This window comes from Myotis myotis, unplaced genomic scaffold (genome assembly GCF_014108235.1).
Source record: "Myotis myotis isolate mMyoMyo1 unplaced genomic scaffold, mMyoMyo1.p scaffold_m19_p_6, whole genome shotgun sequence".
In the NCBI taxonomy this organism is placed as follows: Eukaryota; Metazoa; Chordata; class Mammalia; order Chiroptera; family Vespertilionidae; genus Myotis; species Myotis myotis.
Window position 1 is genome coordinate 681,217 of NW_023416368.1, and position 26,742 is coordinate 707,958.

General features: G+C 67.7%; 1 protein-coding gene across 1 annotated transcript; it reads right to left on the reverse strand.

The window, feature by feature from the left end:
* Window positions 1–4,149: 4,149 nt before the first annotated feature.
* On the reverse strand, window positions 4,150–24,341 carry MICALL2 (MICAL like 2). The gene is made up of 17 exons (XM_036314714.1): window positions 24,017–24,341; window positions 17,954–18,002; window positions 17,187–17,328; window positions 16,328–16,515; window positions 15,445–15,560; window positions 14,487–15,266; window positions 13,024–13,292; window positions 12,637–12,730; window positions 11,121–11,281; window positions 10,546–10,701; window positions 9,835–9,899; window positions 9,634–9,757; window positions 9,232–9,322; window positions 9,083–9,156; window positions 6,596–6,710; window positions 5,479–5,525; window positions 4,150–4,315 (listed from the first exon to the last, which is right to left on the reverse strand). Exons 1-17 carry the CDS (start codon window positions 24,157–24,159, stop codon window positions 4,239–4,241), a joined length of 2,691 nt encoding a protein of 896 aa, XP_036170607.1. The 5' UTR covers window positions 24,160–24,341; the 3' UTR covers window positions 4,150–4,238.
* Between the last annotated feature and the right edge of the window lie 2,401 nt (window positions 24,342–26,742).

Below are 26,742 nucleotides of genomic sequence, written 5' to 3' on the forward strand. Positions count from 1 at the left end.
CCAGGCCGCCCAGCAGTCCACGGTCGCCTGCAGTTTACCGGGGCCACGCCCTGTGCCGATGGCCGACTCCACTGCCTCCGCACCCGCGCTGGCCCTCGGCCTCTCCTGAAACCCCCGTGGCATCCCTGGTCAATGCATCCACACAGGCACTAAGCTGCTCCTGTCCCTGAGGGGACCCTGCCCCCGCCGCCCTGTGCTTGCCCGTGGAGGAGGCCGGTCCACCGCACCAGCCAGCTCTTTCCAGAAAGTTCTCCGCGGTAAACAAATGAGGACAGACACGGCCACGTGGACACGTGATGGTGTTAAAGTCACTGAGTTTTACACAAACGCAAGAGAGCAAATGGAAGGTGTTAGCTTTTTAATTTAAGAAAAGAGGAGCAGGATATAATTTCAATTTGTGATGAAATGAGATGTTCCCGAGATTGTGATTTCAATTGGATTACACCCGATGCACTTTGTAGTGTCTGCCGGCTGCCGGCAGGTGTGTGTGGGATCTGTTAGCAATGTAACGGCTCCATCTCGTCACAATGACAATGTAACTCCACGCTCAGTCCAGTAACAATGTAACTCCCCGCTCCGTCCAGTAACAATGTAACTCCCCGCTCCGTCCAGTAACAATGTAACTCCCCGCTCCGTCCAGTAACAATGTAACTCCCCGCTCCGTCCAGTAACAATGTAAGAATGTAACTCCACGCTCAGTCCAGTAACAATGTAACAATGTAACTCCACGCTCCGTCCAGTAACAATGTAACAATGTAACTCCACGCTCAGTCCAGTAACAATGTAACAATGTAACTCCCCGCTCCGTCCAGTAACAATATAACAATGTTAACTCCACGCTCAGTCCAGTAACAATGTATCAATGTAACTCCACGCTCCGTCCAGTAACAATGTAACAGTGTAACTCCACGCTCCGTCCAGTAACATGTAACAGTGTAACTCCACGCTCCGGCCAGTAACAATGTAACAATGTAAAATCCCCGCTCCGTCCAGTACAATATAACAATGTTAACTCCACGCTCAGTCCAGTAACAATGTAACTCCCAGCGCCGTCCAGTAAACAATGTAAAAAAGAATGTAACTCCACGCTAGTCCCAGTAACAATGTAACAGATGTAGACTCTCCGCTTCGTCCAGTAACAATGTAACAATGTAACTCCACGCTCCCGTCCAGTAACAATGTAAGGAATGTAACTCCACGCTCACAGTAACAATGTAACAATGTAACTCCTCCGCTCGTCAAGTAACAATGTAACAGTGTAACTCCACGCTCAGTCCAGTACATGTTAACAGTGTAACTCCCCGCTCAGTCCAGTAACAATGTAACAGTTTTAACTCCACGCTCAGTCCAAGTAACAATGTAACAGTGTAACTCCCCGCTCAGTCCAGTAACAATGTAACAGTGTAACTCCACGCTCAGTCCAGTAACAATGTAACAGTGTAACTCCCCGCTCAGTCCAGTAACAATGTAACAGTGTAACTCCACGCTCCGTCCAGTAACAATGTAACAATGTAACTCCACGCTCAGTCCAGTAACAATGTAACAATGTAACTCCACGCTCCGTCCAGTAACAATGTAACAATGTAACTCCACGCTCAGTCCAGTAACAATGTAACAATGTAACTCCACGCTCAGTCCAGTAACAATGTAACAATGTAACTCCACGCTCAGTCCAGTAACAATGTAACAGTGTAACTCCACGCTCAGTCCAGTAACAATGTAACAATGTAACTCCACGCTCAGTCCAGTAACAATGTAACAGTGTAACTCCACGCTCAGTCCAATAACAATGTAACAGTGTAACTCCATGCTCCGTCCAGTAACAATGTACCAGTGTAACTCCCTGCTCCGTCCAGTAACAATGTAACAGTGTAACTCCCCGCTCCGTCCAGTAACAATGTAACAGTGTAACTCCATGCTCAGTCCAATAACAATGTAACAGTGTAACTCCATGCTCAGTCCAGTAACAATGTACCAGTGTAACTCCCCGCTCAGTCCAGTAACAATGTAACAATGTAACTCCACGCTCCGTCCAGTAACAATGTGACTCCATGAGTCCAGGACTCCGACCAGGACCGAGGACCAGGACGAGACAACTAGCTGACTGGCTGACAGACAGGCTCTCAGGACCTGCTACAGCCGCCGGGCGAGGCCGCTGCCGGGGACCCCGGGAGGCCGGCCTAGGCAGGAGGCCCCAGGAATCAAGTCCAGGCTCAAGGGTGAGTGGGAGCCACAGCAGCTCAGGGAGGCGGGCCAGGCTGCAAGAGGCAGAGACGCCCACCCTGGGCCCCGTCACACAGGCCCTTCCTCGGGGAGCCCCCAATGTGATGGGGGGGGGCTCCCCCCTCCTGACATGTGAGCCTGGCCCTCCTTTGTGACTCAGTTTCCCCTCTTGTCAAAGGGACAGAGCCCTGCTTACACCACCAGTTCCTTGAAGGGCTGCTCCCTGCGTGGCTGCCCCTCCACCTTCTGTCCCGACCCCCTTCCTGCTGCAGCCGATGCCTCCCTGCTCCCCTGATTCTGCACAGCCAGGCCTTGGCCACAGGTCTCTGCTCAATGTCCTTCAGCTCAGGCCGCAGGCCCCAGACCCGCAAGACCTGAGTGTGAGGGGTGCCAGCAGGGACCCCTCTGCCCCCACCCCCACGTCCACTGGAAACTGGTGTCTCTGGCCTCGTCGGGGAGGGAGAGGCCTGGCCGTGCGAGGTCTCCACGTGGGCCCGTCCGGCTGCGCCTCTCAGTAGCCGTGGCCCCGGGAACCTGCTGAGCCAGTCTCTCATCTGGGGTGTGGCCCCCAGGCCTCCTGGCAAGTTGTTGGGGGCCCCCAGGGTGGGTGGGACCTGGGCTGACTCCTCCAGGTTAGGGGTGGGCAGTGGTGAAGCCAGCCCCCCCTGCACCCCAGTGGCCCCCACGGCCCCCCTGCTCCTCCCTGGGGCTGAATGGATGTCACCGGACTGGTGACCCCGGTGACCTCAGGGCTGGTGCTTGTCCTACAGCGACGGGGTGTGTGTGGGGGGGGCGGGGGGCAGTCCAAGGCCCGGCCCTGGTGGGGAGCAAGGACAGCCATGAGAGGCTCAGGGCCTGGGGCTGGACCATGAGTGGCCGCCTCTGCTGCCCCCACTGTGCGCCCTCGGCACCCAGGAGGCTCCCTCTGAGGGGGACCCCACAGCAGGAAGCCCCACTGCCCACGGCTGACGGGCCGGAGCCCTTCTGTGCCTGTCTCAGGAACCCCACAGCCGCCTGCCCGCCCGGGAGGTGGGTCTGTGCTGTGCGCTCAGGGCGCCCGTGGCCTCTCTGAGCCCGTCCTCGTCAGCAAACCGCCCAGCATGCTGGGCGGCCCTCGGCCTCCATCTGGTGGACAAGAGGCCTCACTGCGGAGGGACAGGGGCCGGTCCAGGTCCTCCTAACGCTCCCCCAGGCTCTGCTCCTCCAGCCTGCCCACCGCACAGCCCAGGCCTCCGACCGCACAACCCGGGCCCGCTGACCGCACAGCCCAGGCCTCTGACCGCACAGCCCAGGCCTCTGACCGCTCGGGGCGCCCGCCTCCTCCCATCCCCCCCTCCAGTGGGTCTGGCTGTGAGGAGAGCGAGCAGGAGGCCCTCACTGTCCGGCTGGTCCAGGCGCACCCACCTGGCCCTGCGGGTCCATCGGCCACCAGAGGCTCAGGGGCAGGGCCCTGGCCGAGGCCTCGCAGCAGCGACACAGGGACTGAACCCCCCTCCCCCCCCCCCGTCACCCCCTGACCCCACTCCCTGGGATTCCGGCCGAGACCCCAGCAGCCAGCCTCGGACTCCGACCGCTGGGCCCCACGGGGACCTGCCTGCCGCCTGGCGGGGGTGTTGGCGGGAACCACCACGACGGCCGGACAGCTGGGGGCGGCCAGGGCGACAGCCACCCTGGTCCGCACACGGGCGGGAGTCAGCGCCGGGGGAGCCGCTCGCCTCTCCGGGGTCCCAGGGGCAGCGCTGGGCGGCCCTCGGTCCCCCGCTGCCCAGCTGTGCCCCCCACAGGCTCAGGCTCAGGCGCGAGGCCCCTGCGGGCTGTCAGGACCCAGCCCGGTTCCGACCCAGGACCAAGGCCAGAGCTGAGCGGACACACCTGCCCAGGCCGCCCAGACCCCTGGGAGCGCAGGGAACGGAGGCGGAGCCCAGACCGTGTGGTCAGTTCCTTTATTGAGGCCACTCGGACCCACGGAGGGCGGTCCCCACCCCCCAGGCCAGGGTCCCGCAGGCGGCCGGCGGTCACTCGGGGGTCCGACTTCTGCCCTTCGGGGACCAGATCTTGGAGAAGCGGAACTTGGACTTCTTCCTCTGCAGGTCTGAGGAGGGACACTCAGCACTGCCCAGCTCTGGCCATGGCCCCGGGCCCGGCCCCCGTCCCCGTCCCCGCCACGTTCCCCGGTAGGGCCCCCCGGCCTTAGACCCCACCACCCAGACCCGCTGCTTCTGGACCCACCAACCCGGGAGCAAACCCCCTGAGGGTGTGCCTGCCTGTCCTCCCCCCCCCCCCGCAGGCCCCACCCCCGCAGGCCCCTCCCCCACAGGCCCCTCCCCCACAGGCCCCTCCCCCGCAGGCCCCTCCCCGCAGGCCCCTCCCCCACAGGCCCCTCCCCCACAGGCCCCTCCCCAACAGGCCCCTCCCCGCAGGCCCTCCCCGCAGGCCCTCCCCACAGGCCCCTCCCCCGCAGGCCCTCCCCACAGGCCCCTCCCCAACAGGCCCCTCCCCGCAGGCCCCTCCCCCACAGGCCCCTCCCCCACAGGCCCCTCCCCGCAGGCCCCTCCCCGCAGGCTCCTCCCCCACAGGCTCCTCCCCCGCAGGCTCCTCCCTCTCAGGCTCCTCCCTCACAGGCTCCTCCCCCACAGGCTCCTCCCCGCAGGCTCCTCCCCCACAGGCTCCTCCCCCACAGGCTCCTCCCTCTCAGGCTCCTCCCCCGCAGGCTCCTCCCCCACAGGCTCCTCCCCCACAGGCTCCTCCCTCTCAGGCTCCTCCCCCTCAGGCTCCTCCCCCACAGGCTCCTCCCTCTCAGGCTCCTCCCTCACAGGCTCCTCCCCCACAGGCTCCTCCCCGCAGGCTCCTCCCCCACAGGCTCCTCCCCCGCAGGCTCCTCCCCCACAGGCTCCTCCCTCTCAGGCTCCTCCCCCGCAGGCTCCTCCCCCACAGGCTCCTCCCTCTCAGGCTCCTCCCTCTCAGGCTCCTCCCTCACAGGCTCCTCCCTCTCAGGCTCCTCCCCCACAGGCTCCTCCCTCACAGGCTCCTCCCCCACAGGCTCCTCCCCGCAGGCTCCTCCCCTGCAGGCTCCTCCCCCACAGGCTCCTCCCCCACAGGCTCCTCCCTCTCAGGCTCCTCCCCCGCAGGCTCCTCCCCCGCAGGCTCCTCCCCCACAGGCTCCTCCCTCTCAGGCTCCTCCCCCGCAGGCTCCTCCTCTCGGCCCCTCCCCTCGGCCCCTCCCCCACAGGCCCCTCCCCCAGCCAGACCCCTTACCCAGCCTCTGGATCATGGTCTCCAGCATCTCGTCCTCCTCCTGCTCCCTGAAACGGGAAGGGCCTCCTGTCAGCCTCACACCTGAGCCCTGAGCCCCGGGCACGGCCCTCACCCCCTTGGGCAGCTTCCTGTCCTCCTGGGGCCCAGACCCCCAACAGTGACATGGGGACCCGAGGGGGCGGGACTTCCTGGGCCGGGGCCCCTCAAGTTTGAGGGACACGATTGAGTCGACCTTCTGACCCTTTGCGGCCAGAACAGGAGCCCAGACGCGGGCGGGCAGCTCGGGGGTCGCGAGGGGCGCAGGGCAGCGCGGGAGGCACGTGCGGTGACGTGTGTGAACAGACAGCCCGGCCGGCTCAGCTCGGTGGCGAGCGTCGGCCGATGAGCCCGGAGGTCCCGGGGTCGATCCCGGTCGGGGCACAGGCCCGGGGCGCGGGCTCGATCCCCAGTGCGGGGTGCGGGAGGCAGCCCATCCATGTGTCTCAGACCGATGTTTCTCTCTCCGTCTCTCCCCCTTCCACTCTCTCTAAAAAGAAAAAATCGATGGGAAACATCCTCGGTGAGGAGTGACAAAACCCCACACATAAAAGGCCGATGTGCAAAGTGTCCCCTCGGGAGTCCGACCGCTCGCTATGACGTGTGCTGACCACCAGGGGGCGGCGCGGACGAAGGAGGCCCCCATCGGCCCTGATCCCGGCCAGGCCTAGGGACCAACGCTCCCCGTGCAAGAATTTCGTGCAGGGGCCTCTAGTAAGTAAATAAACAAATAAACTGGAAAGAAATGTAAAGTCCCGCCCCCACCCTCAGGCCACTGCAGGCGCTTGGTGGCCCCCCCCACCCCACCCACCCCCACCCCCACCCCCCGCCGTTGTGAACAGCGGTCCCTGCGCTGCCGCGGCCAGGCTGCCTGGGGGCCGGGGAGCAGGGGCCGGGGAGACAGGCTGCCTGGGGGCCTGCCCTCGGGCTCACCCTCCAAATGCACAGTGGGTCTCACTGTTCAGGTCTTGAAGGCTCTGAGCTCAGAGTGACCAATCCTGGCTGCCTGGGGGACGCCTGTGCTCCCCAATTCACCTGGGCCCCCCCTCACCTGGGCCCCCCTCACCTGGGCCCCCCTCACCTGAGCCGGTCCTCGTCCAGGAAGTCGATGATGTCGCTGCGGTCGTTCACGGTGCTCACGTACTGAGTCAGCAGGTCCTGCTCCCGCTGCCGGTCCTGGGGGGACTTCAGAGCCTCTGTGGGGACAGCTGCGTCAGCCGAGCCCTGCCCCCTCTCAGGACAGTGTCCCCTCCTCCAGCGCAGGCCCCGCCCCTGGAGGCTGGGTGGGTCTCCGGGCACCTGGGACAGAGGGTGCCTCCAGGCAACACAGACGGAAGGAGAAGGAAGGACCACGTCCGAGAGGTGAGGCCGCCCCGCGTGGCCCCCCAGCCTCAGAGGTCGCCCAGTGGAGAGAGACGCGGGGAGAGAGACGCGGGGAGAGAGACGCGGAGGGAGAGACGCGGGGAGAGAGACGCGGGGAGAGAGACGCAGAGAGAGAGAGACGCGGGGAGAGAGACGCGGGGAGAGAGACGCGGAGAGAGAGAGACGCGGGGAGAGAGACGCGGGGAGAGAGACCCGGGGAGAGAGACGCGGAGGGAGAGACGCGGGGAGAGAGACGCAGAGAGAGAGAGACGCGGGGGGAGAGACGCGGAGGGAGAGACGCGGGGAGAGAGACGCAGAGAGAGAGAGACGCGGGGAGAGAGACGCGGGGAGAGAGACGCGGGGAGAGAGACGCGGAGAGAGAGAGACGCGGGGAGAGAGACGCGGGGAGAGAGACCCGGGGAGAGAGACGCGGAGGGAGAGACGCGGGGAGAGAGACGCAGAGAGAGAGAGACGCGGGGGGAGAGACGCGGGGAGAGAGACGCGGGGAGAGAGACCAGGGGAGAGAGACGCGGGGGGAGAGACGCGGGGAGAGAGACGCGGGGAGAGAGACGCGGGGAGAGAGACGCAGAGAGAGAGACGCGGAGAGAGAGACGCGGAGAGAGAGACGCGGGGGGAGAGACGCGGGGAGAGAGATGCGGGGAGAGAGACGCGGAGAGAGAGACGCGGGGAGAGAGACGCGGGGAGAGAGACCCGGGGAGAGAGACGCGGGGGGAGAGACGCGGGGGGAGAGACGCGGGGAGAGAGACGCGGGGAGAGAGACCCGGGGAGAGAGACGCGGGGGGAGAGACGCGGGGAGAGAGACGCGGAGGGAGAGACGCGGAGGGAGAGACGCGGGGAGAGAGACGCAGAGAGAGAGAGACGCGGGGAGAGAGACGCGGAGAGAGAGACGCGGGGGGAGAGACGCGGGGAGAGAGATGCGGGGAGAGAGACGCGGAGAGAGAGAGACGCGGGGAGAGAGACGCGGGGAGAGAGACGCGGAGGGAGAGACGCGGGGAGAGAGACGCGGAGAGAGAGACGCGGGGAGAGAGAGACGCGGGGGGAGAGACGCGGGGAGAGAGACGCGGGGAGAGAGACGCAGAGAGAGAGAGACGCGGGGAGAGAGACGCAGAGAGAGAGAGACGCAGAGGGAGAGACGCGGGGGAGAGACGCAGAGAGAGAGAGACGCGGGGAGAGAGACCCGGGGAGAGAGACGCGGAGGGAGAGACGCGGGGAGAGAGACGCGGAGAGAGAGACGCGGGGAGAGAGAGACGCGGGGGGAGAGACGCGGGGAGAGAGACGCGGGGAGAGAGACGCAGAGAGAGAGAGACGCGGGGGGAGAGACGCGGGGAGAGAGACGCGGGGAGAGAGACGCAGAGAGAGAGAGACGCGGGGGGAGAGACGCGGGGAGAGAGACGCGGAAAGAGAGAGACGCGGGGAGAGAGACGCGGGGGGAGAGACGCGGAGGGAGAGACGCGGAGGGAGAGACGCGGGGAGAGAGACGCAGAGAGAGAGAGACGCGGGGGGAGAGACGCGGGGAGAGAGACCCGGGGAGAGAGACGCGGAGGGAGAGACGCGGGGAGAGAGACGCAGAGAGAGAGAGACGCGGAGGGAGAGACGCGGGGGGAGAGACGCGGGGAGAGAGACGCAGAGAGAGAGAGACGCGGGGAGAGAGACCCGGGGAGAGAGACGCGGAGGGAGAGACGCGGGGAGAGAGACGCGGGGAGAGAGACGCGGGGAGAGAGACGCGGAGGGAGAGATGCGGGGAGAGAGACGCAGAGAGAGAGAGACGCGGGGGGAGAGACGCGGAGGGAGAGACGCGGGGAGAGAGACGCGGAGGGAGAGACGCGGGGAGAGAGACGCGGAGGGAGAGACGCGGGGAGAGAGACGCAGAGAGAGAGAGACGCGGGGGGAGAGACGCGGAGGGAGAGACGCGGGGAGAGAGACACAGAGAGAGAGAGACGCGGGGGGAGAGACGCGGGGGAGAGACGCGGAGGGAGAGACGCGGGGGGAGAGACGCGGGGGGAGAGACGCGGGGGGAGAGACGCGGGGGGAGATGTGGAAATGGCTCGGGACCAAGCCATTCGGCCACCTGACCCATAACACCCAGCAGCACACCCTCCCCACAGCAGGAGCTGGAAGCCAGTGTCCCCTGGGCAGCAGGTGACACCCTGGCTCAGAGCGGGCGAGTGCGGAGGCGGGGACGCACCGGGTCGGGCCATCAGCTGGCGCAGCTCCCCCAGGATGTCCAGCTGCTGCTCCTCCAGGTTCTGGTCCCGGGCCCTGCGGGCGACAGTGTGAGGCGGGGCCGCCTGCCCACCCGCCCGCCCAGGGAGGCCCTCGGGGCTGGGCTCTCACTTGTACATCAGCTCCGACTCCAGCCGCAGCAGCAGCTGCTTCTCGTGGATGAGCCGGAACCAGTCCACCATGAGCGCGTCCTCAGAGGCGTCTGCGGATAGGAGCCGGGCTGGCACGGGGCGGGCAGGGGCCCCACAGGCTGGCATGGGGTGGGAAGGGGGCCCCACAGGCTGGCACGGGGCGGGCAGGGGGCCCCACAGGCTGGCACGGGGTGGGCAGGGGGCCCCACAGGCTGGCACGGGGCGGGCAGGGGCCCCACAGGCTGGCATGGGGCAGGCAGGGGCCCGAGGGCAGCCCCAGGCCAGGGGCCCCATAGGTTGGCTGTGGGCAGGGCAGGGTGGGCAGGGGGCCCCACAGGCTGGCAAGGGGCAGGCAGGTGCCTTGGCGGGCAGGGCCGCTCACCCCCCTCGGCCGCCCGCAGGCGCTTCTCCAGGTCCACGCCCCTGAGCTCCAGGGCGTCCAGCTGCCTCTCAATTTGCTGCACCTGCCTCTGGATCTCCTCAGGGGGCAGGTAGTCAGGGTGCAGCTGCGGAGGAAGGGGGTGAGGGGCCATCCAGGCCCGGGGCTGAGCTCCTGCCCCCGCCCCCCGCCCGGCCCACTCACCCTGACAGGGGAGGTCACCGCCGTGCCAGGGGAGGCAGGGGCAGCGGCTTGGCCCACGGGCCTCCCTGGAGAAGGAAGGGGCAGGCTGAGTGTCCTGGACCAGGGTCTGACCCCCAACAACTCGTCCCCCCAGCTCTGTCCCCCACATCTCCTGCACCCCCCCCACCAGCTTCCCTGTCTACCCAGCAGGCCCCTGGGCAGAGCCTACAGACAGATCTGGGCACCATCCCCAGGCGTCCCCTGGTGCCTGGCCCCACCCGCCTGCAGGGCAGCACCCTCAGCACCGCCAGGAGCCAACCCGCCAGCGGCACCAGGTCTGCGACTCAGATTCAGGCCTGTCCGGTCTCCAGCCCTCCCCCCTTCTCCCCCTCCCCCCTTCTCCCCCTCCCCCCACAACCCTGTCCCACCCGAGACCCAGACCCACATGGCTCGGCCTCCTGCAACCTGCTGGCCCCGTGCGCTTCCCTCCTTCCAGACCTGAGGACTCCTGGTCACCCTTTAAGTCCCTGTTCACCCGTGCCCTTCGCCCGAGCCCCTCACCCGCTCCCCCCACCCCCCACCCGCTCCCCTCGCCCGCACCCCCACTCCCCTCGCCCACGCCCGCTCCCCTCGCCCGCTCCCCTCGCCCGCACCCCTCTGCCCGCTCCCCCCGCCCGCTCCCCTCGCCCGAGCCCGCTCCCCAGCAGGAACGGCTGGGCCGCTCTGGCTGACCTGGCTGGTCCGGAGGGGGTCTGTCCTCCTGGGTCCGGACCAGGGCTTCCTGCCGCGGGGGTTTGGGCTGAAGCCAGTTGCCAGAAACGTCCAAGCTGGGGGGGACGGCCAGCTTCCTGCGACCGGACGGGGAGGGCTCCCTGGGGGAGGTGGTTGCTGTGGACAAGACACAGGCCTGATGTGGGGCCAGCAGACCCGTCACTCCCCGAGCGGGGCCACTGCGGGCACCACAGCTCCCAGTGCCGGGCACAGCCAGGCGGCCCCTCCAGCAGCGCGGGCAGGATCCTCAGCACAGCCCGGGGCCGGCGGCCGCTCAAGGCCAGGCGGGAAAAGGGGATGCAGGGGTGACTGAGGGTGGGAACACTCACACACACGTGCACATGTACAGGCACACGCGTGTTCACCCATTCACACACCACGTGCATGCCCCAAGGCCCACCAGGACCACTCTCCCTCCCCACAGCATGGCCCACAGTCCCAGCCCCGGACGCCGCCCCCAGGGGCGACCCCTAGACCCTGTCCCCTGGCTGGGGTGGGGGAGGTCACTGGGACCCTGGCTTCCTGCTGGGAACTACCTGAGAGGCTGGGCTGGGGGCCAGCAGGGCCCGGTGTCCTGTTGGGCCGCACGGGGGTCAGGGTGATGCAGACGCCCCCCTCGGAGCTCCCAGGGACCTTCTGGGGAGCAGCCTCCGCCCTCGGCTCCCCTAGGACCCGCGGCTCCATCAGCTCCGGGGCCCTGGGCGGGAGGCAGGAGGTCAGCAGAGAAAGGGGCGGTGTCCCTGCGCCCACAGACACGCCTGAGGCACACACACCGCCAGAGGAAGGCTGCACGTGGAGCGTGGGGTGTGGGGCGCCGAGGCCGACGCGCATGCCTCCTGGGACCCTCCTGGAGCACAGTGTGTCTATGCCCCCTCAGCCCCTGCAGGTGGGGCACGTGCTCGGGGGTCAGGCCGCCCTGGGCAGCTGACCCTGGGCCCACTGCCCAGACCAGGGTGGACTCAAGCACCTGCTGGACCCTCCTGCCTGGGGCATGTCTGTGAGAGCCACCCCTTCCCACGGCCACACACGGGTGGGGGGGCCCCAGCCCACTCCAGGGTCAGGCCCACTGAGTGTTCTTGTCCCTCAGCCACCGAGGCCAGTTCACTGAGTGAGGATTCCAGGGCCCCTGATGGACCCACCTAGCCACCCACCTTCCTGCCTTTCCAGTTTTCCAATGGGAACACGGTCCCCTGTCACCTGGGCTGGTGTGAGCCGTCCCCTGTCACTCAGGCTGGTGTGACTATCCTGTCACTCGGGCTGGTGTGAACTGTCCCGTCACTCAGGCTGGTGTGAGCCGTCCCCTGGCACTCGGGCTGGTGTGAGCCGTCCCCTGTCACTCAGGCTGGTGTGAACTGTCCCCTGTCACTCAGGCTGTCGGTGTGAGCCGTCCCGTCACTCAGGCTGGTGTGACTATCCTGTCACTCGGGCTGGTGTGAACTGTCCCGTCACTCAGGCTGGTGTGACTATCCTGTCACTCGGGCTGGTGTGAACTGTCCCCTGTCACTCAGACTGTTGTGTGCCATCCCATCACTCAGGCTGGTGTGAGCCGTCCCCTGTCACTCAGGCTGGTGTGAGCCGTCCCCTGTCACTCAGGCTGGTGTGAGCCGTCCCCTGTCACTCGGGCTGGTGTGAACCGTCCCCTGTCACTCAGGCTGGTGTGAGCCGTCCCCTGTCACTCGGGCTGGTGTGAGCCATCCCCTGTCACTCAGGCTGGTGTGAGCCATCCCCTGTCACTCGGGCTGGTGTGAACCGTCCCCTGTCACTCAGAGACAGGCTGCTGTGACCGCTCAGGCTGGTGTGAACTGTCCCATCCCTTGGCAGAGCTGGCTTCGGCTGCCCAGCTGCGGTGCTGGGACGTGCCCACATCCCTGCTGTGGGTGCTGATCAGCTGGTGTGTGTTTTCACTCGGGAGCATTTGTTGAGCACCGACTATGTGCCAGGCCCCGGGAAAACCTGGGACGGGCTCCTGCTCGGGCCCCATGAGCACAAACCCACAGGCACAGGGGCAGGTCCAGGCGCAGGAGCCCCCCAGCCCGCCCACTCGCCCCTCACCTCTCAGCCGGGTGCTTCTTCGCCACGGGCTTCAGGTGGCTCCTCCATGCTGCCGGCCCGTCCACCTGGTCCTTCTGGGAGCCAGCGCTCGGGCCTGGCGGGGGGCAGAGACGGGACATATTGGGGGGTTCTGGGGAGAGTCTGTGGGAAAGGCTGGGCCCCACCATCTTCCTGCAGCCGTTCCGCCCACAGGCGCCCAGCAGTCAGGGCCCCGGGAAGGAGCAATGCTGGGAGGCGGGCACAGGCTGTGTGCCTGGAGGACTCACACCGCCTCTCTGGGCCTCACCTTCCCCGCTGCCCAACAGGTATGTCCAGTGAGTCCGCGACTGCCCACTGTCCGTGCGGGGGACCACCCCCTGCCCCATACCCTCACTGCGGGGCTCTCACCCTTCGCCAGTGGGGCCTCTGGCTTCAGCCTGGAGTCAGCAGCTGCCCGGCTGCCCCCTGAGGATGCCGCTGAGCTCGTCCTGCCCGCCTGGGGCGACGTGGATGCCCGTGCGGTGGTGCCCACGCTTGGGGGGGCTGCCAGCTCAGTCCTTGCCGGGCGGCTGAGGGCCGGGGGAGATGCCGACTGTGGCAGCTTGGCCGATGGACCTGCTCGTGGCCCTTCGGCTCTGGGAAGGCCGTTGGAAGCAGAGGCAGTGGCTGGGGAGAGCCTGTGGGTGCGAGAGCGGGGATCAGGCACAGGTGGATCCAGAAGTCCCTCCCATGATGCCAGCAGAAGCCCCTCGGCCTCCCTCGGTGGTTGGTTCCAATGCCCACCCTCCTGGGGAGGGCAGGCCCCTCCAGGGAGGCGGGATAGGCCGTGGACACACTCCCGGCACTGCCGTATGTCTGACCTGACCCTCCTGTTTAAGGCTGGTGTGGGATGAGGTTAAAATGCCCCCCAAACAATCAGGTATGGGGTGTGCGAGGAGCGGCCGCATCTTGTCCCTCCCTCCCCCACCTGTGCAGAGCCGTGGCCCTCCCGGGCCAGCCTAGCTCGCCCTCCTGGTCCGTGGCCACCCGGGAGCCATGGGCCGCTCTGGGCAGAGGGCAGCACGAGGCAGTGGGCGCTGTGCCAGCCAGGCGTGGCATCTCCTTACTCACTAGGTGAGTAGTGAGCTGAATGGTGTCCCCCTCAATTCCTGTCCACCGGCATGGACAGGCTCTTTGCCAGTGTAATCAAGTGAGGGTGAGGTCATCCTGCATTAAGGTGCCCTGAATCCAATGACACGTCCTTATGAGAGACAGAAAGGCAGATAGACACAGAGAGACAGACGTGGTGACAGGCACAGAGGGAGGAGGCAGCCGCGAGCCAAGGGGTGCCCGGGCAGCAGAAGCTGGAAGAGGCAGGAAGGACCCGCCCCGAGAGCCAAGGAGGGGCCCTGCGACACCTCGATCTCCCACCCTGGGCTCCAGCGCTGCCCGCACACCAGCCTGGGCTGGCCCAGCCCGGGACATTGGCACGACCCTCCTCCATCCCAGGATGGCACCCGCTCCGGTTGTGTGCAGAAGGCACGGGCGGCTCAGAACACCCAGGTCAGATAGGTGACACCTGGGTGTTAAACAGGGGTCCTCAGCAGGACCGAGCCACATGGGAACCCCGTGGCAGTGCCCCTGTACCCGCACCCCCAACGGCATGCAGGTGGCAGCCTCAGATGGTAGCTGTGTCCCCCTCCCGCTGCCCGCCAAGCACTCTGGCTCCCTGGTCTCATTCTCCCATTTCCCAGATGAGGAAACTGAGGCTGGAGGGTGAGGCCTCACTATCACACGGCCAGGTGGTGCAGAACCCCAACCATCCCAACCCCTCTGGCCTCTGGGATCCCCAATGGGCAGACAGGGCACCCCAGTCCTCCTTCCCCACGCACCTGCCTGGCGCCTGAGCGTCCCCGAACCCGGGAAGGGCCTTCCGGAGACAGCTCAGCGCCTGCTCCCTGCGGTCGGCCTTGGAGGGCGCGTCAGCTGCGGCCGGGGCCCTGCTGGCCGGCCCAGTGCTGGGGGCTCCGGGCGCCTGCAGGAACCTCTCGCGGGCCTGCTGCGTCCTGGAGGCCGACGGGGTCCAGGCCGGGGCTCCCGCTGGACCCGCAGATGCTGGGCCTGCACTGACCTTGGCCCAGGGGGCTGACACTGGGGAGGCTGCCCTGCCTCGCTGCGTGGCCGGGAGAGGGTCCGGGGCACGAGGGGTCACAGCAGGACGGGGGCTGACCGCCGCCGCGTCCTGTGCAGCCGATGACCACCCTGCCGGGGAGCTATTGGCCACCTGTGTTCTGGCTCTGCCACCCACAGGGCCCACTGAGGGCCTGGACCCGGCCGGGCTCCCCCAGGGGACGTGGGAGGAGGGGGCGTCCCGAGGGGCAGCTGCGGCGGGCACGAAGCCTTTGGCCGTGGCGTTGCCCACCCTGGGCTCCCGGGCTGCAGGCCCGGCCTCTGGCCGTGCGTCTTTCCGTCCACGTGCCTCCTGGGCCGTCTGTGGGGCGCTGGGGGGCTGGGAGTCCGTGGGGACGGCCCCTGGCTGTCTGGGGGCCCGGCCTAGCAACATGGGGCTCGCGGGGGCGGCTGTGGGGCGGTGGCTGGAGCAGACGAAGACGCCGGGCTCCGCCGTGGGCCTGTAGGCGCCCGGGCGCAGCGTGTTGGAGCACTGCCTGCACCTGCGGCGGAGGACACGGCCCAGCTGGCGTCACGTGGCCACGTGGCCCGGAGACCGCGGTCACGCGCAGACGCCTCTCCGGCTGCTCTCCAGGCCGGTCAGCTCCACCAGGCGCTGCTCAGGGGTGCCCCCCCCCCAGCAGCGTCGGTGCCGTGGGCCCCCCCACACACAGGCCCCACCTGAAGCAGCTGCGATGGTACAGCTTCCCGTCCACCAGGTGCCGCTGCACGAGGTGCACGTGCCGGCCGCAGACCCCGCAGGAGCTGCTCACCGCGCCGCCCGCCGAGCCCTGGCCCTGCCGTGGGAGGGGACAGCGGCGTCTGAGCTCGGGCGGCCCCGTCAGCCGCAAAAAGATCCCACTTCACAGACTGGAGAGCTGAGGCCACAGAGCAGCAGCCAGGGCCCAAGCCCAGGCCAGCTGGACGCCAAGTCCAGGGTCTCCAGCCTGGCCAAGGGGGTGCGGCTGGAGGCTTGGTTTGGGGGTTCTTGAGGAGCTAGGACCCCCAACGTCCCCACCCCAAGGCACAGAAATCCAATCCAACTCCGAATGTCGGGCCCAGCCCCGGGAGCCTGGTGTGACGGCCGGGGGACAGCAGAGGGCGCCCGAGCACAAGGTATGGCCCCTTCAAGGCTCCACCTCTGAAAAGTGGGGACACAGCTCCCTGTGTGGGCCGGCCTAGGAGGGAAGACGCACCCACTTTCTCTCCTGGACCCACGGGAGAGGGAGCAGTCGGAGTCGAGAAAACCACTCGGAGCCCCGATATGTCTGGGTTCAAGGTTCAACCGACGGGGAACTCAGCCGGCGGGGAACTCCCTGGGCCTCAGTTTACCCGTCTGCACAATGGGGACCCTATCCCGACCACACAGGACTGAAGGAACTCGGGAGCCAGTGCCCGTGGGCTCCTGGTAAACGTTGCTGAGGCTGGGCCGGAACCCAAGCGGGCCCCAAGGAACCCCCCCGCCCCCCAGCATGGGTTCAGGGGCAAACTGAGCCCGCCCAGCCCCCTCAGGGAGAACCCGTGGGAACCCCAGAACCAGAGGGCAGGCAGGGCTGGCGCTTACAGCCTTCAGCGGGGGGCCCTCTGCAACCCCGTCCTTCCGCTGGACCATGGCGTTTGTGCTGACCGGAGACAGCGGCAGCCCCCGGGCGGGTGTGGGCGAGGGCCTGGCCGGCTGGGGCAAGGCCTTCTTCCCGGACGGCTCCTCCTCAGCCTCAGACGGGGGCCTCTTCACGCCAGCCATGCCCCCAACTAGCAGGAGACACAGGGTCAGGGGCCGGCCCAGCCCCCACCCGGCTCCTAGTGTCTGGGCCACCCCTGCCTGAGCCCTTGGAGATGTGGGTGCCCAGCTGGGGCCTGGAATGGGGGAGGGGGTGGGAGGCAGCTCCTGCTGGGGTGCGGGGGGCGGGGGGGAGCAGCTCCAGCAACAGCCAGCGCCACCAGCTGGGGCCTGGCCTCACCCGCCTCCCGCCCTGCGACCCTGCTGGGGTCAGGAGAGGGGACTTTTCTGTTTCTCCACCAAGTGGGATGGAAGGCGGGGAGGCGGGCTGGCCCCGAGCCCAGACAAGCCCAGAGCGATTCCGGGGATTTCTAAGGCCGGGCCGAGGAATGTGGGGGGAGCAGGAAGCACAGAGCACTGGGAGAGAATGGCAGGCTGCCTCCCCCCGCCACCACGTCAGGACCACATGGGGGGACATCGGAGCTGGGCCTGGGAGCCCGCAGGGGTCTGCCAAGCTGCCAAGACCCAGCGAGGGGGAGGGAGGCGGGAGCTGGCGTGTCTCTCAGGGGGCCTGCCCAGCCTGCTCTGAGCCGGGTGCGGGGAGGACGGGCCCTGGACCCCTGGGAGGAGGCCGCAGCACAGGGGGCTGCCCACGCCCACGGGGCAGGGGGGTGCCCGCCAGGGGCGGCGGAGCAGCACTCACTAGGCGAGCGGCCGTGGAAGTAGTTGTAATACTGCGACACGTAGGTCAGGATGCTCAGCCGGTCCGGCACCTTCAGAGCCACCATGTCCTCGGCCTCCAGCAGGGCCGGGATGCCCAGCTGCTCCTCGGCCACGCGGAAGGCCTGGGGAGGGACGGTCAGCGGGAGCGGCCTGGCCACCAGCTCACCCCGAGGTGCCAGAAGCAAGGACCCCACTGGGAGCCCAGAAAAGCCTGGGCCCAAGGTTCCAGCTTGGCCTGTGTGTCCTCCCTGGGCCTCAGTTTACCCGTCTGCATAATGGGGATCACGTCCCGACCACGCAGGACGGAAGGCGCTCGGGAGCCAGCCCCCGCGGGCTCCGGATGTCAACGCCCACCCAGTGGGGCACAGGGTACCCAGAGGGCGAGGGGCGGGCTCTGCCCTCGGTCCCCAGCGTCTGGGACACGGAGCCCGCTTTGCAGCAACGAGACGGGCTGGCTGGGCCGGGAGGCTCCCGCTGGGACCACAGCCCGCAGCACGGCCAGGAGCAGCGTGAGCGGGACCCCGGCAGCCGGCTGAGAGGCTGGGCCGGGCGGTGGTTCCAGGGTGAGGAGCAGCCGACGGCCCAGCCAGGACCCACCGGGCGCTGCCCCCAGAGCCACCTGGGCCGGCTCTGCCTCGGATGAGCAGGAGGGCCCAGCCACCCGCCCGCCCAGGAGGGGACAGGGGAGCGCAGGGCCAGCCTCCCTCCTCACGCCCGGGACGGCGGGTGCGGCAGGACAGGACTCACCAGCTGGTTGTTCTCGTAGACGTTCTCCTTCCTGAGCGCGTCGAAGTCTCTAGAAGGTAACGACGCAAAGCAGCTCAGACCCGGGAGGCAGGGCTGGGGGGCCTCGGGGGTCAGCCTGCCCGAATGGGGAAACCGAGGCGCGTGTGCGGTTTGCCGGGGAAGGAATGCGGTCGCCGCAGCCTCAGGAGGGCAGGGCCAGCCAGCACCGGGGCACTGGGCCCTGCTGGCCGCACAGCCAAGCCCAGCCCTGAACCGAGGGCACAGCTCAGAGGCCTGGTATGTCCCGGGATGGGACCTCAGGTGGACACGGGGGGCTCCAGGGCAGGGACAGCGACACGCAATGAGGGACAGAACTCGGCCACCCCCCACCTTGATCCCCAGGCACCTCCCCAAACACCCACTGAGTCGGTGCTCACACCCCCACATGCTATCGATGCCCACCTCTCAGGGATGAGGAAGCTGAGGCACAGAGAGGCCCGGCGACTTGCCTGAGGTCACCCAGCAGAGAAGACCAAAGCCAGGCCATGGCCCCAGCGTCCAGGGGAGTTAAGGTTCGACCAATTGGGGCATGGTTTTTAAAATACATATATTTTCATTGATTTTAGAGAGGAAGGGAGAGACAGAAACATCAATGATGAGAGAAAGTCATCCATCAGCTGCCTCCTGCACGCCCCACACTGGGGATCGTGCCCACAACCCGGGCCTGTGCCCCGACCGGGAATCAGACCACAGCCTCCTGGTTCCTAGGTCGATGCTCAACCACCGAGCCACGCGGCCAGGCTGGGCGTGGTACTAAGCGCCCACCTGGTGCCCAGCCCCCTCCCCAGGGAACAGAGCCCCGCCCCCCACACACACCTGCCACAGGGGCAGGACGTCCCAGCCACAGGGTCCCGTCACCAGGCTGCCCGAGCCCCGCACACGCCCAACGTAGGCACCACGGCCCCTGGCACCCCAGAAGGGTGGTCTGAGCAGACAACACAGCCAGACCAGCAGGCGGCTCAGGAGGCGGTTACACACACGTCTGTCTGTCTGTCTGTCTGTCCAGGGGGCTGTCTGTGGGGCCTGAACGGCACCCCTGAAGCTTCCGTGTGACCTGGATTGTTCTGGAAGCTTCGCAGCAGGGAGAGCCGGGGAGAGCGTGGGTCTGACTCCCGCAGGGTGAGCCCCTGCTCCCAGGGCCGCAGTGACCCAGTGGGGGGACCAGCTTCTGCTGGGCAGGAGGGGCCCCGGCTACGGCCGGCAGGTCTCAGACGAGGGGCAGCCGAGACCTGTCGCAACCAAGACCAGGAAACTGAGGCCGGGTCGCGGGGAGGGGATGCGAGCGCGGCTGCCCCCCGCCCCCCTAGGGGCCCTGCTGTCCATCGCCCGGCCCGGCGCCCGGAAACCCCCCTTCCGCCCGACCACCCCGCAGGCAACGCGTTCCAGATGCCAGACCGCCCGGCACAGAGGGCGCTTTGTGCGCGGGGCGGGCGGCAGGTGTGTCTGGTGGACAGACGGCCGGAGGGGCGGGAGGTGGGCCAGGCGAGTGCAGCACAGCCCGCACCCCGTCCACCTGGCTCTATCCCGGCCACGGCCACAGAGTGAGGGTCCCCTGCACCCCCAGGGGCGCCCACTATGCCCGCAGTCTGGGCTCGGAGCCCCCTGCCCCCACCCACCCCTTTGAAAGTTCAGCCTCCCCCCCGCCCCCCCCGCCCTGCGTCCCCCGCAGACCTGCCCCGGGTCACGACCTCCCCCGAGGTGCCCCCTGGCAGGAGGCAGGAAAACAAGTTCTGTTTTGTCTCCTAACAAACAGGAGGGTCTTTACAGAGAGAACCACCGAACGAGGTCACTGGGGTGGCCCCGGCCCAGAGTGACCGTGTCCTCACGGAAAGGGAACTGGGACGGAGCACAGAGGGAGACGCGCCTCCAGCCAGGGCGGCCCCAGGAGGCCCCGGCCGACACCCGACCCAGCCCGGCCCCTCACTGCTGCCGCGGGAGCACCCGGGGGTGCTGGTCGGGCCCGGCTGGCGAACACGGGCTCGGCTGGCCCTGGGGAGGTGGCCCCTTGTTTCAGGCCTTGCTGGACCACGAGGTTCTGGTCCTTGGAGACGGGCCAGGCATACAGCTGGTGCTCCGTCAATGCCTGCGGGGGGAGCGTTCTGTTGGCCTTCACTGGCTCTTTCTTTTTTTAAAGTATATTTTTATTGGTTTCAGAGAGGAAGGGAGAGGGAGAGAATTGCCATGGATTGACGGCTGCCTCCTGCATGCCCCCCACTGGGGATCGAGCCCACAACCCGGGCCTGTGCCCTGACTGGGAATCAAACCCTGACCTCCTGGTTCATAGGTCGACGCTCAACCGCTGAGCCCACTGGGCTGGGCCACTTACTCTTTCAACACCGACGAGTGAGCCACCCACAGCCCCACTGGGCACATGGCCTCTGGCGATGGCTCGCTTGGCCCGCGCCCCTGCCTGCCTCCCACGGCCACAGCTGACCGGGACTGTGGCTGCTGAGCCAGCCCGCCTCCTGGCCCCAGCGCCTGGGGGCTCGGGGCATGTGTCCCTCTAAATTCCTGGAGAGCTGACCTCATGCTGTTTATTTCCTGGAACAAAATGCAGCCCCCGGGGGGGGGGGGGGGGGGGGGCGGGGGGGCGCTGGGGCCGAGGGCAGACAGAAGGGAAAGCCATTCCCGAGCTTTCTCCAGGCCCCTCAGCGCACCTGGAGTTAATCCTGCGTGAACGGAGCAGGGGGAGGGGCAGAGGGACAGACGGAAGCTGGAGGGAGAGACACAGCAGGGAGAGGGGGGACAGGGCTCAAGGGAAAGTGACCCCAAGGCCGACACCTGGGACGGACATGGGGAGAGGGTGGCCGGGAGGGACGAGGTGCCTGAGGCCCCGGGCAGGTCCAAGGCCCCCCCTTCTTGTGCGCGGTGGGCAACTGAGGCACCTCAGCAGTTGCCCAGCTCAGGCCTCCCCAGGCCGGCACCACCCTGCTCCCTACCCCAGCCAGAGGGGTCAGCCCTGGGGCTGCTCCGGTGCCCGGGGTGGGGGTCTCGGGGGGCGTTGGGCTCTGGGCCGTCCCCAAGGAGGGGGTCCTGCAGCCCCCCATGTCCATCCCAAAGATTCTGACCGGAAGGCTGGGCAGCAGGCCCTCAGACGGGGACAGAAGGCCTCTGTCCTCAGGCACTTCCTGCTGACCTCATGCGGGAGGGACAGTGCTGCCTCAGCTGCTGGGGGGCCCCTGGGAGTCTCCTGACCCCCCAGAAGGCGTGTCTAGAATCGTGGTCCAGGAGCCGCCCTGCCTGGCCCTGGGCCCTGACCCCTCCGGGCAGGGATGGACAGGTCACCACCACGGCTGGGGACGGGGAGGCCCGCGACCTGCAGCTGCGCCCTGACACCACTCGGGCGGGCGTCCAGAGCTGCTACGACGGCCCCTCCTCAGCCGGCCTGGGGCTGCCTGCTGCTGGGGGCTCCTGCCGGGCACCGGGCACCTGACTCACACCGGCCCCCGTCCAGGGGACCTTAGTCCCTCCTGGTCTGGCCCCAGCACAGGCCTCAGGTTTATGCCCTCGGCCGCCCGCGCTGGGCGGCACCGGCTCAGCTGGTGCTCACCTGGCCTCACGGGGAGACAGACCTGCAGGCCCTGGCCCACCTACAGCTGCGGGGTGGGCACGAGCCTGTCCCCCAACAGCAGATTCACCCACGCCTCCAGGCCCCCGAGGAGCCACCAACACAGGCCGCATAGCCTCCTGGAGCGGCCGCACAGGAACCCCTGGGCCGGGCGGCAGGCAGACCCTGCGGGAGCGTCCGGCGCCGTCCCCACCTGGCTGGCCCCGCGCCTGCAGCTCCTCACGGCCGCTCTCCCTCCGCCAGGCCCAGAGGAAGCGGCTCCTGTGTAGCAGGAAGGACTGAGACGAAACAAAGGGACTCGGGACAGGATGTCCCCTCCGGCTGCAGAGGGTCTCACCGGACGGAGGGGGTGGTCTCTCCCTGCGGGTCCTCCCAGCCCCTCTGCTCCCTGCACCTCTGGGGCCAGCGGGCAGCTCTCTGCTTCCTGGGGAGATGCCCCTCCCAGCCACCACCTTGCCCAGAGGCACGGAGGGGTCAGAGTGGAGGTGGGTGCTGAAGGCACAGACACAGGCACAGCGAAGGGCTCGTGCACGGGACACGCGGGTGCCCACACCCCAGCCCCCTCAGCCGCTCCCTCAGCCAGTATCTACGGAGCCACACCCACCAGGTGGAAGCCTGCACCACTTCCTGGTTCTGCCGTAACAAATGACCACACACCGGGCAGCTTGGACAACACACTTATCCCCACAGCTCTGGGGGCCGGACATCGCCCGGGTGTGCCCGCCGGAGGCTGGCAGATGCTGTTCCCTGTTCCTCCAGCTCCCGGTGGCTCCACGCGGCCCTTAGCTTGTGGCCGCATCGCTCCAATATCCGCCTCCGTGGTCACATGGCCGCCCCTCCGCCCTCGTGCACGGCCCCTGCTTTCAGACAACTACCGAACTCCTACCATATCTACGGAGCCCCAAGGGCAAGCCCTTATCTCTAGACCTCCAGCTGTGCGCTGATATCCACTGAGCACCTGTCATGCGCTGGGGACGCGGCGGCGAACAGAACAAGCCGACGCCCCACCTTCTGGAGCCGAAAGTCCAGGGGGCAGATGGACCGCAGCCCAGTCAGCAAGCAGGTCACGTGCACGGGCCGGGCGGCGGGCGCCCCTCCCGCGGCCTCACCGCTCTCTCTCGGAAGTAAGCGGCCTGGAGCTTCCATTCATTCCCCTCACTGCCTGTGACTAAAATGTCTTTCCCGGAGGCAGGGGCACGGCCGCCTGCGCAGATGCAGTGCTGGCACGCGGCAGGCCCCCCACGGCCAGGTGAGCGGCTGCGGGACTCGGGCCGTGCCAGCGCTTGTACACGCCCAGGTGTGCGAGCCCTGCTCACTGCAGGCAGCGGGGCATGTTGGGACAGGCGCACACACGCGCACACACGCACGCACACGCACGGCCTTCAACCCCAGCACAGCTGGGAAGCTCCTGGGGCCCAGAAAGACCCCAAGTCTCCGGTTACACCCATGTGGCGGCTGAGCCCCCCGACAACGGCTCCAGCTCTCCCTCTGGTCGCAGGTCCTCCTGCCGCCTCGTGGGGCCTGTGTGGGCTGGGACCCCAGCCGGCCTCATGCGGGCGCTGCCTGCCCACCTCTGCTCCCTCCGGGTCCCTCTCCCAGTCCCCACCCAGCCCGGCAGGGCTCAGCTTCCAGGGTTCAACGTGGAAGCACACTCTGCCCCCACAGCGTCTGCCTCCCAGGGGGACGGGCACCCGCTGGGCGGTGAGCAGAGGCTGCTGCCCGGTGCCACACGGGCACTCCCAGGAGGCCCCACGGACGAACCTGGGAGGACAGAGGGCATCTGGGCGCAGGGGGCCCAGTGCAGCCCTGACTGCCCGACGCTCTGGGACCTGAACAGGTGTCTCCCGTCAGCCTCAGTTTCCCGTCTGCAGCTCAGGCGTCCCGAGCGAGGGCTGCCTCCCCCTTCCCTGCACACGCGCCCCACCCCCTGGCTCCGGCCTGGGCTTCGCAGGAAACGGTCAAAGGCCCTCAGACGCCCTCAGACGGCGCCGGCCGGGCTGCAGGTGGCCTGCCCAGCGCCCTCCCTCCAGCTTTGCGGAGGGCTGAGCTCAGAGCTGTCTCCCCAGCCGGGCGGCCCCGGGGGAGGGCCCTGCTGGGTGAATAACGGGACGGGGGGGGGGGCGGGGGGCGGGGGCGGGCAAGGCTGGCACCAGGCATGGCCGCCTCCCTGCCTCACTCTGACCCCGGCCCCTCCCCTGCCCCCCTCCCCGGCTCCCAGGAGGGGGACTGCCTCCACCGCCCCCTTGTCACCCGGGGGTGCAGCGGCCTGACGGCGTGGGGGGCTCGGGCTTCCTGCTCTGCGTCGGCCCCGCCCCCTCGGTGCCCCTGCGCTGCTCGGAAAGGAGCCCGGACAGGCTGGGGGGTGGGGGGCGGATGCCGCCCGCGAAGACCCCCAGGACCCCCCCCCGCTGGTGGGCAGGCGCCGGGCGGGGGCGGGAAGCCGGCCGGGCACTCACAGGAGGTCGGGCCGGTGGCGGTGCAGGAGGGCGCAGAAGGCCAGGCCGTCGCGGAACGACGTGGTCATGTTGGTGATGCTCACGTCGCGGTAGCCCTCGCACTGCTGGCGGCACCACTGCTGCAGCGCCTGGATGGCCGCCATGCGGGCAGCGGCCCGGGCGCGGGGGCCGGACGGCGCCTGCGGGGGACGAGGAGCCCGACCCCGAGTCGGGCGGACGAGGAGCCGGATCCCCGAAGCGGGAGGACGCGGGGCAGGATCCCCTCGGGAGGACGGGAAGGGGCCGCGCAGCCGGCGGGACAGCGGCCGGTAGAGCGCAGCCCGGGTCCCCGTCCGCCCGCCCCCGCCGGGCCCCGCCCCCTCGGGCCCCGTCCCACCCACCAAGCCCCGCATTGGCTCCGGCCTCGATCAGGCCCGCCCCTTCCAGACCTCGGCCCCGCCCCTTCCAGGCGGGGGTTCCCGCCAGGCCCCGCCCCCTCAGGGTCAAGGCCCCGCCCCCACCAGGGCCCGGCCGCCCCTTGCAGCCGCGAGCCAGGGCAAAGGGGGCGCCCGCCCTGGGGTGCCGGCCCCGCTGCTCCCCCGGAGGCTTCGGGACTGTCCTTTTCGATGGCCCCCTCACCACCAGCCTCATGGCCACCACAGACGGGACATGAGGCTGCCGGGATCCCATGCCCGGGAAATGGACCCCCGCTGGCCTGCCTGTGGCCTCCGGGGGACACGTGCCCCCCTCGGTCCCCCTCGGTCCCCCTCGCCCCCCCAGCGCCCCTACAGCCAGCACCGCAGTTTCAGGGGGAAAGGACTTTCCCATCGGGTTCTGCCCTAGCCAGGTGGCTCAGCTGGTTGGAGCATCGTCTCATGCACCAAAAGGTCGCGGGTTCGATTCCTGGTCGGGGCATGTATGGGGGGGCAACTGATGGCTGTTCCTCTCGCTCCCCCTTCCTCTCTACAAACATGTCCTCAGGTGAGGATTAACGAGGAAAAGGCAGCATTCTTCCGGGTTTTAGGCCTGGGTGGTGCCGGCCAAGGCGGGGCTCACTCCTGATTCACAGAGGCGCCTGAGGCTGGGCCGGGTGTGGGCCACCCGCCTCCCGTCCAGGGCTGGTCCACTCGGCTGCTCCTGGGACACAGCCCTCCTGGGGTCGTGGCGACGTTTCCGTTTCCCACTTTGTGTGTCTGTGACAAGTGGCCAAGGAGAAGCACCTCTCGAGGGCCCTCCGCCATCGGGCGGCTCCCTACACGTTCTCCCCAGGAAGCCTGCCTGTGGCCACGTGGACAGACGGCCGGAAACACTGACACCACAACGTGCGGTCCCCCTGGTGGCCCAGCCCCAGGCTTGTCCAGACCAGGCTGCAGGAAGGAAGGAAGCAGGGTGCTGGCCCAGCGTGGCCCTGGCAGGGAGGCAGCGTGGTCCGTGCCCACTCGAAGGGCCAGAAACTGGGTCCTCCCCCCAGACCCGGCTCGGCATCCCAGCTTCCCTGCAGCTCGCCCTGAGGTGTGGACACCGGCCGCCCAACCGGGTGCGTGAGGCCCTGGCACAGGCGGTGAGCTCCCCGTCTCAGGGGCATGTGACCTGGGATGCTCGCTGGCATGGCTGCTGCTCATACCTGCTGGGGGTTCCCAGCATGAGGACGAAGGGCAAAGCGTCCGGTTCAGCCAGACAGGTGGCCCGGCCCAGAACAGGGAACAACTGGGTTCCTTGACCGCAGGGCAGCAGTCAGAACTGGAAAAGCCGGTGAGATGTCCCCACGCGGGCTGCTCTGGGGCAGTGACAGGCGCATTTGTGGGGTGTCCCCACCAGCACCTCACACAGCACTTCCTTCTGTGGGCCCTGCTCCTCTCCAGACCCCAAAGCCAGGGCCCCAGCCCACCTCCTCCTGCCTCCCATGCACCCACCCTCGCCTCATCCTGACCGCTCTGCCAGCTCCCGTCCCCCAAAGGGGGCCCGGCCATGAGCGGGTCTGCCCTGCGCCAGCTGGTGGCGTGCGGGCTCTAGACGTCATGCGGGCAGTTTCACAAGACGAGTCCAGGTGACTTTTAAAGTTTTTTATATAGTTTTTTATTTTAGAGAGGACGAGAGAAACATCAGTGACGTGAGTCATTGATCGGCTGCCTCCTGCAGGCCCCTCACTGGGGATCAAGCCCGAGATCCAAGCATGTGTCCTTGGCCAGAATTGAACCCAGGACCCTTCAATCTGCAGGCCGATGCGCTAGCCACTGAGCAAACCAGCGAGGGCGAGTCCAGGTGACTTTAAGAGTGTGTTTATTGCCAGCTGGTTTGCTCAGTGGATAGCGCGTCGGGCTGCACACTAAAGGATCCCGGGTTCGATTCCAGCCAGGGGCACATGCCCGGGTTATGGGCTCGTTACCCCCACCCCCAAGTAGGGGGCGTGCAGGAGGCCACCAATCCATGATTCTCTCTCATCATTGATGTTTCTATCTCTCTCTCTCCCTCCCTCCCTCTCTGAAATCAATGAAAAAAAAAGTGTGTTTATTAAAGCTGGGAACTGACATGAGAAGGGCAGGAGGCCCAGGGGCCTCGGAGACGGGCTCGGGGTAAACCTGGGGGAGCTGCCGCGGCCCATACTCCCCTAGTCGCAAGCCTCCTGGGGACCCTGAGTGTTTAGGAGGTGCAGGCCTGCGGGGAACGGAGAGGGGGATGGGAAGGCCCGTGTGCTCCCGGGAGGCAGAGTGTGCACCCTACACCCTCTTCCACCCCTCCCAGCCCTC

Coding starts and splice junctions, on each gene's coding strand:
- MICALL2 (XM_036314714.1), bottom strand. CDS start 24,159: ATGGCGGCCATCCAGGCGCTGCAGCAGTGGTGCCGCCAGCAGTGCGAG. Junction 17,329..17,953: donor TCTACGAGAACAACCAGCTG/GTGAGTCCTGTC, acceptor GTCCCTCCCCAG/GCCTTCCGCGTGGCCGAGGA. Junction 16,516..17,186: donor CTTCCACGGCCGCTCGCCTA/GTGAGTGCTGCT, acceptor GTCTCCTGCTAG/TTGGGGGCATGGCTGGCGTG.